Source organism: Notechis scutatus, chromosome 12, assembly GCF_049901735.1.
Source record: "Notechis scutatus isolate UNSWTSFEM ecotype Mainland chromosome 12, rNotScu1.2, whole genome shotgun sequence".
Taxonomy (NCBI): domain Eukaryota; kingdom Metazoa; phylum Chordata; class Lepidosauria; order Squamata; family Elapidae; genus Notechis; species Notechis scutatus.
This window is the reverse complement of record NC_142020.1, coordinates 13440589-13458788: the sequence shown is the minus strand read 5'-3', so window position 1 is coordinate 13458788 and position 18200 is coordinate 13440589. Positions and strand designations below refer to the sequence as shown.

Below are 18200 nucleotides of genomic sequence, written 5' to 3'. Positions count from 1 at the left end.
ACCCCCTGGTCCTTCTTTTTTCTGAGCTAGCCAAATCCAAATCCTGCAACTGTTTTTTCATATGTTTTAGTCTCCAGGCCTTTAATCATCTTAGTTGCTCTTTTCTGCACCTTTTCCAAAGTCTCAACATCCTTTTTTGGTAATGGGGTGACCAAAACTGGATGCAAAATATTCCAGGCGCGGCCTTACTAAAAAGCTTTATAAAGCGGTAGTAATACTTCACGTGATTTTGATTCTATGCCTTTGTTTATACAACCAAGGATTGCATTCTTCGTCATCAAAGAGCAAACAATATTCCCAACAAGCAGAGAATGGGAGGCCAATCATTGTTACGAAGCAGACAGATTAAGCCTCTTCCTTCCTCTCTTCGATATTTCTTTTCGTTTCGTTGTTGGTTCCAGCGGCATACACTTCCCAGTGTGATCCAGGATCCCTGGAAAATGTCCCCGGCAGCTCATTTCACGGAACACCAGCGAAACATTCAGAGAAGTAAATAAAACTCAAAGGCAAATCATTAAAATATCAAATACGGGTAGTCCTCGAGTTACGACCCCAACTGAGCCCAAAATTTCTGTGGCTAAAAGCGAAACGTTTGCTAAGTGCGCTTCACCCCATTTTACGCCCCCCTTTCTTGCCGCAGTTGCTTAAGTGAATCAGTGCAGTGGTTAAGTTAGCAACGTGGTTCTTCAGTGAATCTGGTTTTCCTGTTGACTTTGTTCATCAGAAGGCGAATCACATAACACCACCACCTCCACCCCGGACACTTGCAACTGTCATAAATAGGAATCCGTTGCCAAGCATCTGAAATTTGATCAGTAACCCTGGAGATGCTGCAACGGTTGCGTGTGTGAGTGTGCAAAAAAAACATTTGTAAGTCACTTTTTTCAGCGCCGTTCTAACTTTGAACAAGGAACTAGTGTAAGTTGAGGACTCCCTGTATAAACCAATATTGTTGGCTTGCTGGCCTTGTTTATGTAAGCCCACCCCAGCTCTGAAAAACCTCTGTTTCTGCTGAGAATCAGCAATTCAGAAGGAAATGCTGCAACTTGAAAACTTCTTAGATTGTCTAAGGCCGAATGTACATTCCGGTGAGATATAAATATCAATTTGATTAGCTAGCAGGTCTTGTCAGATACAGTGTCTCATCTCCTCGGTCATTTGAGCGATGACGTGGTCTGAAGGTTTCTGTAAAAGGCTGTGGGGTCTTAACTCAAACCTATATAAGACAGGCGCTGAGCTTCGGCCAAGACTGCAAGGGAAGATAACTCCTTCGATCATTGTCTTGCCTCTTCTCCCTGCTTTGAAAAGCAGCCTCAAGGTGAGTTGAGCCTAGCCAAGAACACTTACTATGATGATGATGATTTCTGTTGTTGTTCCAGTCCAGAGCAAGCCTTAGGATCTTAAGAAGCACAACTGCATGGGAGGAATTTGGCGTCTCCAAGACAGGAAGCCAGCAGTTGTGTTTTGTTGTGGGTTTTCGGCCAGGCCAAAGTTGCTGAAATTGCGCAAACTGGGAATCTGATGTGGAAACTACCTTTGACCATCTCAGTGGGACTGAAAGAGAGAGAGAGAAACAGAAATAAAGAGAGAACTAAAGAGAGAAAGAGAGAAAGAGAAATAAAGAGAGAGAAATAAAGAGAAAGAAATAAAGAGAAAAAGAGAAATAAAGAGAGAGAAATAAAGAGAAAAAGAGAAATAAAGAGAGAAAGAGAAATAAAGAGAGAGAGCAAGAAAGAAATAGAGGTAAGTAAAGATAAAGAGAAATGAAAAGAAAGATAAAAGGAGAGAGAACGAGAAAGGAAAAGAGAAAGAGCAAGGAAAGCAAAAAAGAAAAAGATTGAGAGAGAAAGAAAGAAAGAAAGAAAGAAAGAAAGAAAGAAAGAAAGAAAGAAAGAGCTAAAGTGAAATAGAGAGACAGAAATAGAATTAAAGAGAGAGAGAAAGGGAGAGAGAGAGGAATAGAGATGAAGAGATAGAGAGACAGGGAGATTTCATGAAAGACATTCTGTTTGCTAGTTTTTGGCTGTTTTTAATATCTTAATCTACCCTCTAACTTCACTTATAGAAATGCATTGGGAGGCTGCAAATTTGCTTCCTTGATTCTGCAAGTGTTCTTCCTTGCAAAGATTCCTGCGTTTTGCAGATCTCGACCAAAAATGTTACTTGTGTGCAATGAAATTCAAACTCCTTCTCTCTCTCTCTTTTTTTTTAACCTCTTCCCAGCTCTGAGATGGCATTCTCTGGAATACTGAATGATGCTGACATTGCAGCTGCTTTGAAAAGCTGCCAAGGTAATTTCTATATACATATGCCTATATACAGATTTTTTTAAAAAATAAAATAAACGTGTATTGGAAAAAAAAAACTTTTGGATTCAAATATTGGAGAGGAGAGGTCATAAACTTTCCAACTTTTGTCCTGAGCCCCACCATCAGCACTCCAAAATTCCTAAATGTCTTGGGTGATTTTAGAAAAAAAAACAACAACCATCTGGTATTTTTGCTGTTAGGTTTCTGAATGTTTTACAGTTTTAATATTTTAGAGACAAAACAGTTCTTCCTAAATTTAACATCTTAAACCAGCACCCCTGTTTTTAACGTTAACAAATTCCTAAAGAAAGTGCAGATTACGCAACTAAAAATCAGTCATTGTAAAGCATTTTCGAGTTATTTTCTGACCTTGGACAGAGATGATAAGATTTTCCGCCCCTTAAATCTCTTGACCGTAATATTTAGGATGGTTACAATTTAGCATTTCCCCATCGTCTGCTGCTCTGTTCTGGACTATAGTAGCCATCATCCCCAGCCAGCAGGGCCGATGGGGCAGGGAGGACTGCAAGCCAAAACATCTGGAGCATTCCCTCAACTTTGGTGTGTGATCAGCTGCAGCTGGATTATACAGATGAATTCCATTGCATCAGCACTGTGCAAAAAATAACCAAAATCCCCTTATGATGAAGCTGAGGGGGAAAAAAAAACCTTCTGACTTTTTTAGGTGGTCCAAATTACAAATTAGACCCCAAAGCATACAGAAACAAGTGGAGTACAACTCTCCAAGAAGTAGGAATAGCACAAACCTCCTTTAAAAAATACAGATCAACCAGAAGCTTCACGAAGCTCTTTTAAAATCCCAGAACCTGAACTCCTAAAATGATGTTCTGATTTGGCACAGTGGATGAAGGACTTTTCTAGGGATTTAGATACCCATCCGCCCACTTATGAACTCTGCCTAGTATTGAAATGTGACCCCAGACATTCCTTCCTGTCTCTAAATATGGCCCTGCAAAGCCCACGTATAATTCGGACAAGAAGAGAGACGGTATTTTTCCTGTATGAAAAAATGGAACCGAACTACTTCTCTGGAGCAGTGGTCGCTAACCAGTGGGCCGGGGACCACTGGTGATCCACAAGAAAATTGTGGTGGTCCGCAGAGAAATGTCTCCCCCAAAGCAATTAATCCAGGCTGCGCAGGAACACAAGGCTGCGCCGCCCACATGGCCCGTGGGAACACGAGGCTTGCGTCGCTTGCTTTGTGAACAGCACGAGGTAGTGAGGGGAGGGGGGAAAGGGTAGAGGGGGGGAACTTGCCCCACTCACCCCACACACCTCGCCTGGCCACCGGGCTGTTTCTTTCCACTTCTTTCTTCTGCTTCTGGCTGCATGCAAGGAAAGCAGCAAAAGTCTTTCTTTGGCTTCCCCCAAACTCCACCAGAAATGAATCTTTGGGACCCTGCAAGGCCTCCTGCTCCAAGAGGCTGCGCTGGTGCGACGAGTCTCACAAAGACTCATTTCTGGTAGAGTTTGGGAGAGAGAAAGAAAGACTTCTGCGGCTTCTGCTGCTTTCCTTGCATGAAGCCAAAAGTCTCTCTCTCTCTCTCTCTCTCCCCCCTGAGAACAAAGCTGGAGACGGCACCCTGCGATCCCAAATAAAAAAATGATCGATCGGTAGGAAAACGGGGTGGGGGATTTTCTTGCAGACTTTTGGGGGGATTTTCCCCAGGGTCTCTAAAATTATGAGTTTGGTGATCCCTGAGGTCCACAAGGTTGGCGACCCCTGCTCTGGAGGATCCATTAGAACAGATTTTAGCGATGAGGTTAGTAGATGTTGTAAGGACGCCATGTTGACCCCAAAGCGAAGCAGGGTGATTGAAGCTTCTAGCTTCTTAAGGAAACTGTGTTCTTTACATGCCAACCTAAAGCTTGAGAGCTCAAAGGCTGGAAGGCTCTTGGGTTTGACACATTCTTCTCCCAAGGGAGGAGGGATAGTACAGAGATGCTGTCTGGGCTGGGGATGGCAGGGTTGTCCATGGTTCGCTTCTGGAGAGTGTGCTGCTCTGGGCTTTACGCTTCCTGCAGTGATCTCTTCAGGAGATCAAAGCATCTGAAGGAAGCCCTCCAGGGATGAATGATAGGTATCTTGGAGCGGAGACGGGTCTCAGAAAATTCATCGGTCCTCTCTGTGTAAGCATCTCCTAAGTTAATGCCTTTCAGATATAGTGGATGTTAACTTCTATACTTCCCAGTTGCTGGATGGATGGATGGAAGAAAAGAAGGAAGGAAGGAAGGAAGGAAGGAAGGAAGGAAGGAAGGAAGGAAGGAAGGAAGGAAGGAAGGAAGGAAGGAAGGAAGGAAGGAGGGAGAGAAGGAGGGAGGGAGAGAGGAAGGAAGGAGTGAGGCTAGCTGGCTGGCTGGCTGGCTGGAAGGAAGGAAGGAAGGAAGGAAGGAAGGAAGGAAGGAAGGAGAGAAGGAAGGAAGGAAGGAAAGAGCAAGGAAGGGAGGGAAGGAGAGATGGAAGGGAGGGGAAAGAAGGAGGGAGGAAGAAAGGAAGGAAGGAAGAGGAAAGAGGGAGGGAAGAAGAAAGAAAGAAAGAGTGAGTGAGTGAGTGAGTGAGGAGTGAGGAGGAAGGGAGGGAGAGAGGGAAGGAGAGAGGGAAGGAAGGGAGGGGAGAGGGAGGGAGGACGGGAGGAGAGAAGGAAGGAAGGAAAGAGCAAGGGAGGTAGGGAAGGAGAGATGGAAGGGAGGGGAAAGAAGGAGGGAGGAAGAAAGGAAGAGGAAAGAGGGAGGGAGGAAGAAAGGAAGGAGTGAGTGAGTGAGGAAGAGAGGGAGGGAAGGAAAGAGGGAAGGAAGGGAGGGGAAAGAGGGAGGGAGCAAGGAAGGAAGGAAGGGAGGAAGGGAGGAAGAAAGAAAGGAAGGAGACAAACTACAATGCCACCCTTGATCGGGAACACGATGGAAGATGTTTATGTCCCGATTCCCATTAGAAAAAGACAGAGCAGGCACAGACAAATTCTAACCCCCTACAAAATTCTGCAGGAAATATTGTCTACCTAACGTAATTCCTTAAACTCGTCACCTGGGTTTTGAAAAACGAGGAATTTTTTTGTTTGAAATGGAACATTCTGGCTGCTTGAAAACCCACCTGCCCTACCCCCCCCCCCCCCAGCCTGGGATTGATGCCAGAACATAGCTACAGAGAATTTGAGTCAGAACTGGCCGCGCAACCGAGGTCCAAGAAGTTCAGGGCACATCTAGATTTAAAAGTCAGTTCCTATTTACTCTGCTTTTTTTGGGGTGGCTGATATTTAATCTGTCCCTAAACTTTTTTTTATTGGTGTCCAAGCGTAAAGTCAATTAAGGTCAGTGCCTCAAATGTCTACTTCACCCCCAACGGACATGATTGGGACAGCAAAAAAGGGATGCTGGATTTAGAGGAAGTCCTCAAACTTAATCGTTTTTGGGGCAATCGTTCCGAGTTACAATGGCAGCGGGGAAAATGATTTATGACCAGCCTTTACGCTGACAACATCTTACATCTCCTGATATTTTGTCCTCCTTTTCCTCTTCCTCTTTTGGTTTCCTTTTCCGCAGCTGCCGATTCCTTCAGCTGCAAGACATTCTTTGCCAAATCCGGTTTGCAGAGCAAATCCAAGGAACAGCTAACAAAAGTATTCGAAGTTATTGATCAAGACAAGAGTGGATACATTGAGGAAGGGGAGCTGAAGTGAGTCAAACTTAAGCAACCTCCCTTGATCCCCGATTAGGGACCCAAGCGGCCATTTCCAAATACAAACACATAATCAATCCTTTGTACTGCACATCCTCTCTTAATGACCAGTCGCTGAGGGATGGGCGTTATGAAAGACGCACCAAAAGAGACTTACAATCCAGATTCAAAATTGTGACATCGCCGCCCCCCGCCCCATAGTTATATGATCACAAACTAGCCCATATTTATAGCTGTTTGCAGCACCTTGCAGTTACACAATTGTGATTTGCATTATTTATTTACCGGACACCGGCGTTTACATCTCTTTTCTAGCCAAAAAAAAAAAAAGATCTAATAATGACTCAGCCTTCTGTCCTTCCGAGGTCAGTAAAATGAGGACCCAGATTGTTGGGGACAAGATGCTGACTCTGTAAACCACTTAGAGAGAGCCATCAAGCACTGTGAAGTGGTATATAAGTCTAAGAGCTATTGCTGATTAGCTGTGGGGGAGCGGTGGTAAGAATGCAGTTCTGCAGGCTGACTCTGCCCCCCTGCCAGGAGTTTGATCCTGACCGGTTCAAAGTTGACTCAGCCTTCGTTCCTTCCGAGCTCAGTAAAATGAGGACCCAGATTGTTGAGGGACAAAAGACTAACTCTATAACCCGCTTAGAGAGGGCTGTAAAGCACTATGAAGTTGTATATAAGTCTACTATTGCTTGCGAAGGAAGGAAGGAAAGAAGGAAGGAAGGAAGGAAGGAAGAAAGGAAGGAAGGAAGGAAGGAAGGAAGGAAGGAAGGAAGGAAGGAAGGAAGGAAGGAAGGAAGGAAGGAAGCAAGCTGTGGGGGCGCAGTGGTTAGAATGCAGCACTGCTGGCAAACTCTGCCCCCTGCCAGGAGTTTGATCCTGACCGGTTCAAGGTTGACTCAGCCTTCCATCCTTCCGAGGTGGGTAAAATGAGGACCCAGATTGTTGAGGGACAAAAGACTAACTCTATAACCCGCTTAGAGAGGGCTGTAAAGCACTATGAAATTGTACATAAGTCTACTATTGCTTGCGAAGGAAGGAAGGAAAGAAGGAAGGAAGGAAGGAAGGAAGGAAGGAAGGAAGGAAGGAAGGAAGGAAGGAAGGAAGGAAGGAAGGAAGCAAGCAAGCAAGCAAGCAAGCAAGCTGTGGGGGCACAGTGGTTAGAATGCAGCACTGCCGGCAAACTCTGCCCCCTGCCAGGAGTTTGATCCTGACCAGCTCAAGGTTGACTCAGCCTTCCATCCTTCCGAGGTGGGTCAAATGAGGACCCAGATTGTTGGGGAGCAAGAGGCTAACTCTGTAAACCGCTTAAAGTGGGCTGTGTAAAGCACTATGAAGGCGGTATATAAGTCTAAGTGCTATTGCTACTGTCATGCACTCCAGTCACCTTGTTAGTCACCTCTTGTTTATCTGTTCCTTAGAATGTTCATGCAGAATTTTGATGGGAAAGCCAGAGTGCTGACTGATAAGGAGACTTTGGAGTTTCTGAAAGCAGGTGACACCGATGGAGATGGCAAAATTGGCGTGGATGGTAAGGAAGACTTCACTGATCCCCCCTCTCCAATGTCCAGCACGATGGCCATGTTACTCAAATATCATTCCCTCAGACAGTAGACAGCGAACATCCGCAGGTTTAGAATTATTTAGCAAAGTTGAGTTAATTCTGTAGCTAACTGCTGAGAGCCTAAATAATTACACTGGCATGTGAAATCAATTAATCAGTCAACCAATCAATTGTCCAGAGGGAGGGCAAATATTTTTTTATTTTATTTATTTATTTACATTTATATGCTGCCCAACTCCCTTATAAGGCGACTGTCTGGGTGGCTTGCAGATTGTAAAAAGACCAAGAGATAAATAATTAAAATATGAAAATTAGGCTATTTCAAATTTAAAAATCATAGAGGGGAAAAACAGGACTCAGAGACAGATGGTGAAGGGGAAGGGGTGGTTGCCACGAGGATGTAGTGAGGTAAGTGTTACGTCTGCCACCTTGATATGGCGACAATCCCTGGAATTAATTCCTAAGGTTATATAATAAATTGATATACATTAATAAGTAAAACAAGTCAGCGACTTGAAATGGATAGAAACTGTTTTCTTTAGCATCTGCTATCCACGATAATCTAGAAACCAGTTACCTATGGACTTGAGAAGACAATAATATAATCTTTCCTTTCCTTTTCCTCCCCTTTTCCTTTTTTTCTTTTCTTTTCCAGAGTTTGTAGTCCTGGTTTCAAAGTGTTAAAGCGATTCAAGGGAAGACCAAGCCAATTGTATTGTACAACATCCTTTCTTATTGCAAGTCAACTATTTATTTATACATTTTATACAGTGAAACAGCATTGACAGTGGCCAGCAAGTTGTTTCTTACTATTTGGGAACTGTGTTAACTCCCAATGCACTGTTCGACCTTTATTATTGTCCATTGTTGTAAAATTCATAATTAAAAGGGCTTTCTACATCAAAAAGCAGGACAGAGTCGGGGCCCAAAGGAAAAGAAATTGGATATTTCCTTTTGTTGGTAGGGTCTATTTAAGACGACTCAGTGAGGGGAGCTTTCTAAGAAATTGCATCAAGAGTTAACCAAGCGACCGCCTTCCTTCCCAGCCTAGTATATGACATGATATTGGAAAAACAGTTAAATAAGAAATCTTTGCCTTACCTAACCAGGTTCACAAAACCCTTTACTAGTCATACCCGTGGAATTGTCCATTCATCCATATAAAGTGACTTCACCATTCACAGATTTTGAGCCTGTTTCTTTGCCGGATGCAAATACCATGGTGACACTCCTCCTGTCCTTGCTTAGTTTCAATCCATCAGATTTAACAGATTAACAGAGTTGGAAGGGACCTTGTGGGTCATCTAGTCCACCCCCACCCTCCACCCAAGCAGGAGATCTAGCACCGTTTCTGACAGACGGCGGTCCAGCCTCTTCTTGAAAGCCTCCAGTGATGAAGCTCCCACATCTTCCGAGGGCAACTTTTGTTTCACGGGTTGATTGTTCTCACTGTCAGAAAATTTCTCCTCATTTCCTGGTTGAATCTCTCCTTGATCAGTTTCCATCCATTATTCCTTGTCTGGCCTTCAAGGGTGCCTTGGAGAATAGCTTGACCCCCTTCCTCCTCTCTGTGGCAGCCCCTCAAATATTGGAAGGCTGCTCTCCTGTCTCCCCTGGTCCTTCTCTTCACAATACCTTCATCACTCTCAACCTTGCAATTTTTAAGATGCGCGGACTTCAACTCCCAGAATTTCCCAGGGCAGCGTGCTGGCTTGGCAACCGTGGAAATTGGAGTCCACGCAGAGTTGCCGAGATTGAAAAAGGCTGGTTCAAATGATGAATGAACATGCCATAATTTGAGAGAGAGAGAGAGAGAGAGTCTGGCTTCAAAATTCATTTAGAGTTTTAAATATATCACTGCTGGGTGGGTTGGAGGTCTGTGCTAGATCTTTAACTCTGGTCCGTCATAAATCAGGAAAGAACCTGGAAGCTCAGAACATCTGTATCTAAAGCAGGGCCTAAATTAGGGGGTCATATCAACATGCATTGGACTGACTGATTGATAGCAAGAAATTGTAGATGATTCAAAGTCTCACTTTAAGTCCTGATCCTCTGGAGATGTTCAAAATCCAGATAGGACCAATAAAAACAACAACAACAGTGCATTGTCCCAGTCATAGGCATGGTAATGACATAATGTTTGTTTGTTTTTTTTTTTTAAAAAAAGCAAAATGAATGTGGAAGCTTTCCACATCTATTTTGCTTCTGTTCCCTTCTCCTTTGAAAAACAAAAAAGGAAAACCATATAACCATATAACCTAGGATAGAGGTCCTATAACAAAATGACTATTTGTCATTGGTTCAATTTATTTGCCGGCTATTCTAGGCAGCTTACAACAATGAAAATGGAGAAATGAAAAGAAGTGTAAACATAAAGTGATGGAACAACAGAATAAACCAGAAAAAAAGAAAACAATGATATGAGAATAGATATTGATGGCGTGCATAGCTTTTGGCACTTGATCCTTAACCATCGGATTTGATGGTTGGGTTTAAACACCAGTTCAGTGGCCCCTACTGGCTAGCAATGTTGGATAATCACCTTCATCCCATCTTCTAGTCCTCAGACTCAGGAAAAAGTCCCTCCTGACTGAGGGAGTCATCTCCAAAAGAAACTCCCATGGTGGCACAGTGGTTAGAAAGCAGTATTGCAAGCTGACTCTGCCCACTGCCACGAGTTCGATCCTGACCAAGGTTGACTCAGCCTTCTGTCCTTCCAAGGATGGTAAAATGAGAACCCAGATTGTTAGGGGCAAAATGCTGACTCTGTAAACTGCTTAGAGAGGGCTGTCAGGCACTATAAAGCGGTATATAAATCTAAGTGCTATTGCTACTGGCTGCCCTGTAGCTATCCAGCAGCTTCAATTGCTAGAAATACTCAAGTGGTGTCTATGAAGCATTCTTGAAAACAGTGGGGAATGCTAGAAATTGAAGGTTTGCCTTGTAACACACCAACCCCCCATTGCATATGGCTTTATTAAAAGATTAAAAAAAAAAATCTAAGCCACTTGGGACACCATAAACACACTTTTGAGTTCTCTGTCCTCATATTTTGCAAATAAATTCTTTCAATCGTCAAGGCTGGGGCCTGTGGTTGACTCTTCAAGAAGGCATCTATTCTTCTTTCAAAACTATCCTCTCGTCTGTGCCTCTAATGGGGCCAAGAGTTAAAGACATATCCCATAACCGAGGACTATTTTTGCCTGTCCTGCTGTTCTAAGCACGTCTTCCTTTCAACCTTACTACAAACTTCATGCGTGGGGCAACGATTATTTTCAGCTGGTGGCCAACAGTGTGTTGGAATGGATGTGTCAATTGTGCACCGCTGAATACTTGCTGTCAGCATTCCAATTAGTCAGCTCCAAATCAATAAACTCCCCAGATCAACATTTCCTCCAAGGTCCATCTTATTAGAGTTGTCCTATTGGCACATCTGGGAAAACTCAAATCTGAGAGTCCCGTGTTTTCCCTTCCCAAAAGAGAAATCAAAGATCCACCCCCTGCACCCATCAGTCCATCACATGGCCCAATCAAACCTTCGCCCCACCTGGAGACATCCCTTCAGTCACTCCCCTCCAGGTGCAGGGCAACTTGTCCTTGACTCTCTGAGAAAGGAATGTTGTTGTGTCTATTCTTCTATGAAATCCCCCCCTCCCAAATTCCTAGGCACTGAATGTGGCAGCTTTGAAGCTCTCAAGAAAAAAAATGGCTTCCAATGCTGGCACTTGTGGCTTTTCCCAACCATTCTTAAGAGCTGTTTTCTAGCTGGTTAACCCTCCCTTAATCTTTAGGGGCTATCTTATTGTTGAGCGAAAGGAGGAAAACCTAAATAATTCAACCATTTAAGGGATGGCTCTCCTGGATTACATCACCGACGGCCCCAGCCGGTGAGATACGGTTACGGAGTCGCCAGGGTGATTCTAGATGATCTGTTTTGACAATCCTCAGGTGGAGAATATCAAACGGCAGCTTAGAGCCATTTGGTTTCCAATTGCGGATCGAGCAGAATCTTAATCTCTCTCCAAGAGGCCCGAACGATAAGGTCACTCCAAAAACATGTCTCTAATTTGGACATTTTCCTGCAGAGAAGGCAGGAGGTTTCATACTTCGTGCCGATGGCCTCGTCTTGGGAGAGACTCGCCAATTGTCCCCAGAAAATATGTATTATTCGCTAGTCATTGGTTTCCTTTTAATATTTCAAAACAGAAAACTATCTCAGAGGCCTTAGTAGGAAGTCTACTGATGTAGGGTCTCCCGCTTGGCAGGGGAGTTGGACTAGAAGGCCCCCAAGTCTTCTGTTATTCTGTTATTTCAGGGCCTGTTTGTGGAGAGAGGTAAGAAAAGCCCTCTCATTAGTACGGCTGACCCCAATGATGTCGTGATTCTAATTAAGGGAGGCAGAAAGAGATGAAAGCTACCATCAATGAATAAAGAAGCACCAGTAACTAAAGATTGTCGCCTGTGGAAGAATAGCTCTGAAATGCAATTCTGCTTCACTTTGAAGACACGTTTGGATAGGATTAGCATTATCCGGAACTCCGGGATGAGATTTCATCCAATCTTCTCTTTCTTTGTTATTTGTTTATATCCTGTCATTATTATTTTTACAAACAACTCAAGGTAGAGAACATACCCAACACACCTTCCTCCTCCTGTTTTCCCCACAACAACAACCCTGTGAGGTGGCCCTCCCAGCTGCCTTTCATGCTTAAGGTGGGACTAGATCTCATCATCTCCTGGTCCAAAGCCAGCTTTCCATGAATAAGGAAGGACTAGAATTCACTGCCTTGTGGTGATTGGTCCAAAGTCATCCAGCTGGTTGGTCCAAATTCATTGTCCCCAGCCAGCTTTCATGTTTAAGGTGGGACTAGAACTTACTGTCTCCTAGTGGTTGGTCCAAAGTCACCCAGCCAGCTTTCAGGAGTAAGGCAGAACTAGAACTCACTGTCTCCTAGTGATTGGCCCAAATTTCTCCAGCCAGCTTTCATGCCTAAACTGGACTAGAATTCATTATCTCTTGCTTTCTAGCCTGGTGCCTTAACATGAGACGAAATGGATTCATTTCACTTACTTTCTTGATTTTTCTGGGCTCCTTACAGAACCAGTCAATTCTCTTGAACCATTTCATTCTTCCCAGGTCGTTGCTGAAGGACAAGATTGGGCAAAAAGTTATTTCACAGTTGGAAGTCCCTGATTTCTGCACTATCTGAATATTGATAAGACAAGCGTTCCTACGGAAGGCAGAATGCATACCCCATCCAGAGCAGGAGCTCAAATAGTGTCATAGTGTCCTCATTATCTCTGCATGGACCTTGTGAAGGACATGTGTCAGTCAAACCCACAACAAGACCAAAGGATCTCCTGCACCACATATGTGCACGTTCTAAAAGATGCCCACATGGTAATATCACAGCTATTTCCTTCGCCGCCAGAATCCAAGTTGGGGTAAGACTTCTATGAGTTATCAATGGGGAATCACCTTCCTTCCTTCCTTCCTTCCTTCCTTCCTTCCTTCCTTCCTTCCTTCCTTCCTTCCTCCCTCCTCCTTCCTTCCTTCCTTCCTTCCTTCCTTCCTTCCTTCCTTCCTTCCTTCCTTCCTTCCTTCGTTCTTTGAATACCTATAGCTAGATGACAACCTTCTGTTCTCTCTTTCTAGGTTCTTCAATAAATATAGCTAGATTCCTTCCTTCCTCCCTTCCTCCCTCCCCCCCCCAGGAGATGTCCTTCCTTGTTCAAAGCATTGAGCACTAATCTCTCCTTTCCAGACCCATCTAGCTTTAGTGGGCCTTGATGCTTGGCCTAAGCACAAACGTTGGCCTGCCACCCATTCTCATTCTCTTTCTGTGTTATTAGATGTGGGAATCTCTAGAGTTCTCCCCATCCTATTCTCCTTGGGTATAAATAGACGGGGGGGAAACAAAAACCCATTTCATTAGTTAAACGCGACACCTGAGCCCAGTCTCACATGGAGCACCTAATCCTCAAAAAGGTAACCCAAGTAGCTATTGTCATTCACTAAATCTCCTATAAATTCGATAGAGAACTGTTTGCCAAAGGTCCCGCCTGGCTAGACATTATTTGCGCTTTGGGGCTCCATCATCCCTGCTCTGCGAATCGGTACAAAGGAAAGTAAGCAGAAAGTAGAAACCAGTCCCTGTGAAATGGAGTTTGCAATTTGCCTTCGAGGAATAGTGTAAAGGAGACACGTATGGAAAAAAAGCATCTCGCAAAAGTGCCTCCACTCTTAATTGTGATTAGATTGTTGTGACTTGGATGAACTACAAAGCTGAAAAATTCTGGTACTTAATCTGATACTGGGAGGAAGGAAGGAAGGAAGGAAGGAAGGAAGGAAGGAAGGAAGGAAGGAAGGAAGGAAGGAAGGAAGGAAGGAAGGAAGGAAGGAAGACAGGAAGGGAGGGAGGGAGGACTATTTGAATATGATGGATACAAACAAGAGTGATTGATGAATGATTATACTGGCTATAGTGGTTATGCCATTTGTAAGGCAATTTGTAAGAGGTTGTTTCTTCTCTTCTTATTTCTCTTACACTGCTTGAGTGAAAATACTGCCTTTTCTTTCCTTGTAATACTGCTTTCTGCTATACCTTCTTTTAGCAGAATCCAAGATGAGCATAAGTGACTTCCTTAGTCCTTCGGATATTGCTGCCGCACTCCAGGATTGTCAAGGTAAGAGGACATTGGGGTAAATAAATTAAGCGTTGCTTTACTAGGGCAGATCAAAAGCTCAGATGCAGCCTAAGACTGTTTTTGTGAGTCTTAGATTGAGGAATTTACAAACAGAGCTGAATTTCCAGCATTCTAGACAAAGGATGAGTTGGGCAACGAAGTAATTATTAGGCCACCAAATTAGATGGTGCCTTGCACTTTAAATGTGTCTTGATCCCTTCAAAATTGGGGGAGGGTGGCCTGTTAATTAATGTTTGTCCAAAACTACCTCTTGAATTGAGATGTTTCTATGATAGTTCTATCGTGGCTGTCTGGCTAACAAGTAGGATGTGTAACTAATGATTTTGATTCTTAATAAGAGTTGAAGACTGTAGGCTCTTACCGATATGTTGACATCCAAATGTGGAATTTCCCCTAGATATGACTTTCCTTTTAAAATTACCAGTCCATGTTTTGGATTTTTGTGCGTGTGTGGTTGTTGTCGACGGGATTGGGATTAGCATGTTGGAAGAACCATGTCTGTGCAAACAAAGTCAACTTGTCTTCCACATGGAAGTTTTACAAACTGAGCATCTTTAGTAATAGAATGTAATGTATACAGCAAAGCCACAGCAACACAGATGATTAGGGAACTGGAGGTTAAAACATACGAAGAACAGTTGCAAGAACTTAATTTGTAAGTAAGTAAGAACTGGGTGTGACTAGTTTAATGAAAAGAAGGGTTAGGGATGACGTGATAGCAGCCTGCCAATATCTAAGGGGCCGCCACAAAGAAGAAGAGGAAGGTCAGCCTATTTTGCAAAGCACCAGAAGGCAAAACAAGAAGCAACAGGTGGAAACTAATCAAAAAGAGAACCAATCTAGATTTAAGGAGAAATTTCCTGACAGTCAGAACAATTCATCAGTGGAACAACTTGCCTCCAGAAGTTGTGGCTGCTCCAACAATGGAGGCTTTTAAGAAGAGATTGGACAGCCATTTGTCTGAACTGTTATAGGGTCTACTGATTGAGCAGGGGGTTGGACTAGAAGACCTCCAAGGTCCCTTCCAACTCTTGTTATTCTCTTATTCTGTCTCTCTAGATAGAAGATCAGGATGGTGGAAAGGAGGAGGAAGAGGATAAGTTTCTCCAAAGTTCTACCTCACAATGGTCCTTTTTTCCCCTTCTTCTTCTCTTCCTAGCTCCAGATAGTTTCAACCACAGAAAATTCTTCCAGCTTATTGGAATGTCCAAAAAGAGCAGCAGCCAAATCAAGGACATTTTCCAAATATTAGACCACAATCAAAGTGGATTTATTGAAGAACAGGAGTTAACGTAAGGAAGCCCCACAATTTTCTTCTGTCTTTCTTTAAATATATTCTTTAAATATATTCTGAGTACTGTAGGTACAATCCTGGTTGATTTTACGTGGGAGAGTAGCCCAAGTAAAATCTGCGGACTTTCCTTCCTGACAGGCTTGTCTGAAATGGTGCTGCAGATCTCTGGCTTCTCATTTAAAATTGCATCTACACACTGAGAAAACTTTTGGGTGTAAAAGGCAAACATTTTTGAATTTAAAACCTTTTTATGCATGTAAGAATATTTCTTGAACTTATGGCACACGATATACTAACGTCTGTCCTCGTATATCGAGATATTTCAAAATAAGAAATAGTTAAAAGACTTAGTGGAAAGCCAATTAAAAAAGAGAAAATGCCAAGTGACTTAGGGCAATGTTTCACAACTTTGGCAACTTCAAGCTGTGTGGACTTCAACTCCCAGAATTCCCCAGCCAGCATGGAATTCTAGGAATTGAAGTCAACACAGCTTAAAGTTGCCATGATTGAGAAAAACTGGCCTAGAGTTTTGTCTGGCATCCCTAACTTATCAATTCGGCTCAAAAGAATTTCACCACATGAAATTGCTTTTCTCCTCCTCTCTCTAGATACTTCCTCCAGAGATTTGATCCCGGGGCTCGCTTGTTAACAGCGACAGAAATCGAAAAATTTATGGCGGCAGGAGACCACGATGGAGATGGGAAAGTTGGGACTGAAGGTACGAGTTGGTTGACTCGGATTTGTTCTGTCATGCAGTCTCTCCTGAAGATAAAAATGCAATCCATAGATGGATCTTTTTGAGGGAGGAATGGGATCATTGCTCAAGGCACCATCGATGGAAGAGCTCCTAGCCAAACTCTGGTTTCAAAATGTGAAGTGAGCAAATGGTTTGAGATGACCCATTACTCATAGCAAGCTAAGGTGTGGAAAGAAGTTTTCTAGAGTTATCTGTGATGTTCTCTTATTCCCTGGGAGTGTCTTTGTTTTGTCCATCACCTTCAACAGAGAAGGTTCATGTAGGAAGCAGTGAGAAGAAAAAGGAAGAGAGAATTCAAATTAAAACTCTGCCCTTGGTGAAGAAAAGGTTCCTTGGGAACCATTTCCAACAATGGTCACTGAAAAAGTCTAGCAAAGTAACAATAGCCTCCCTTTTTATTTTTAATAATCTATTTTTTATTTTATTCCAATTAAAATACAAACTCCCCAAGTAATACAAAAACAACACAACAAAATAAGACACAAGAGTGTATAAAATGTAAAAAACAAGTCATACACACACACACACACACAAATTAATTGTCCCCATAGTTGAACGCTGATAAATATACTTCAAAGATAGTAACTCTACCCCTCCTTGTGAAGCAGGCACACAATTTATTGTTGACTATAAATTGTGTGTGAAGCCGACCATGGTCTCCATCAAGAGTTTAGAACTCCTGGATATGAAAAGTTGTGTTGGTAGTTCGACTTCAACTCTTCTATTGAAGAATGAGTCCACTCAAAAATTTTCGAACTGCTTCTCCTTTTTATTGCAGAATTCCAGGAGATGGTGCAGTCCTAAAGGACCGGAAGTGGCGGAAGAACTTCTGCTACCCCGAAAAAGTTCTCTTGAAACTTTCAAATCCAAGGATTCTTTGTTATGTTTTGCCTCCTATTCAGTGGTGTGCTACACATAGTCCTCAAGATACGACCGTAATGCCCATTACAATTGTGACAGTCGTCAAGTTAAAGCTTGACCGCATACCCCTGCTCTATCCCTGTGGTTGCTCATAAGGATGAATGACCACTGTTGTAACTTTGAAACAGGGTCATACGTCATTTGGGACCCTCTGTTGTAATGGTGAACATGTCAAATCACAAGGACTAGCTGTCCAATTTCCAAAGGTTAATTCTCTCAAGCTACCAAATAAAGATCATTTCAAAGTCACTGTCTCTGTGGTACAACGGACAGATGTCTCTCTTTGAATAGGGACATCTGTTTTCCAAGTCAGGATGAAAACTCTGCCATTTCAGATATCAAACACAAGGGGAGGTGGGGAAAATAAAAACTAAGCCTGTTGACCCCAAGGTGGGCTGCCAGCATTTCTTCTATGGCTTCTAGACCTGGACAAAAGATTTTGGATGTACAGATAAGACCTCGACTTACAACAGTTCCTTTAGTGATCATTCAAAGTTACAACGGCATTGGAAAAAGTGACTTATGACTGTTTCTCACACTTAAAACCATTGTAGCCTCCCCAATGGTCACGTGATCAAAATTTGGACACTTGGCAACTGACTCACATTTAAGATGGTTGCAGTGGGGAAGCCAGATTCACTGTGTTAATAACTTAACCACTTAACAACCGTGGCAAGAAAGATTGTGAAATGGGTCAAAACTCACTTAACAACTGCCTTGGTTAGCCACAGAAATTTTGGGCTCATTTATGGTCGTTAGGTTGAGGATTACTGTAGATGTGAGTCCATGCATAGTAAACAAATCCGGGAAGCAGTAAATAACCAATGAATGAAACTGTAACCTTGTCTACTTATGCAAACAGTATAAAAATCTGATATTAGCCTGTCTTTGAAATTGTCTGACAATTTGCTTTTGCACAGAAATAAACGTGTTTGAATTCCACTTTC

General features: G+C 43.0%; 2 protein-coding genes across 4 annotated transcripts; both read left to right on the top strand.

Annotated features, from left to right (window-relative positions):
* The first annotated feature begins 1247 nt into the window (after nucleotides 1-1247).
* Nucleotides 1248-8756, top strand: LOC113425280 (parvalbumin beta-like). The gene is made up of 5 exons (XM_087942191.1): nucleotides 1248-1318; nucleotides 2224-2291; nucleotides 5868-6000; nucleotides 7431-7540; nucleotides 8229-8756. The coding sequence occupies exons 2-5, from the start codon at nucleotides 2231-2233 to the stop codon at nucleotides 8255-8257; spliced, it is 333 nt and encodes a 110-aa protein (XP_087798317.1). The 5' UTR covers nucleotides 1248-1318; nucleotides 2224-2230; the 3' UTR covers nucleotides 8258-8756.
* A 3670-nt stretch (nucleotides 8757-12426) lies between these two features.
* LOC113425285 (parvalbumin, thymic CPV3-like) lies at nucleotides 12427-18195 on the top strand. 3 transcript variants are annotated; one of them, XM_087942188.1, is made up of 5 exons: nucleotides 12427-13018; nucleotides 14192-14260; nucleotides 15441-15573; nucleotides 16184-16293; nucleotides 17111-18195. In XM_087942188.1, the coding sequence occupies exons 2-5, from the start codon at nucleotides 14200-14202 to the stop codon at nucleotides 17134-17136; spliced, it is 330 nt and encodes a 109-aa protein (XP_087798314.1). In that variant the 5' UTR covers nucleotides 12427-13018; nucleotides 14192-14199; the 3' UTR covers nucleotides 17137-18195. The 3 variants fall into 3 exon arrangements, with proteins under 3 accessions (XP_087798314.1, XP_026543155.1, XP_087798315.1); XM_026687370.2 differs by lacking the exon at nucleotides 12427-13018 and adding an exon at nucleotides 13630-13702 and having other exon boundaries at nucleotides 14189-14260; XM_087942189.1 differs by lacking the exon at nucleotides 12427-13018 and adding an exon at nucleotides 13764-13779 and having other exon boundaries at nucleotides 14189-14260.
* The last annotated feature ends 5 nt before the right edge of the window (nucleotides 18196-18200 follow it).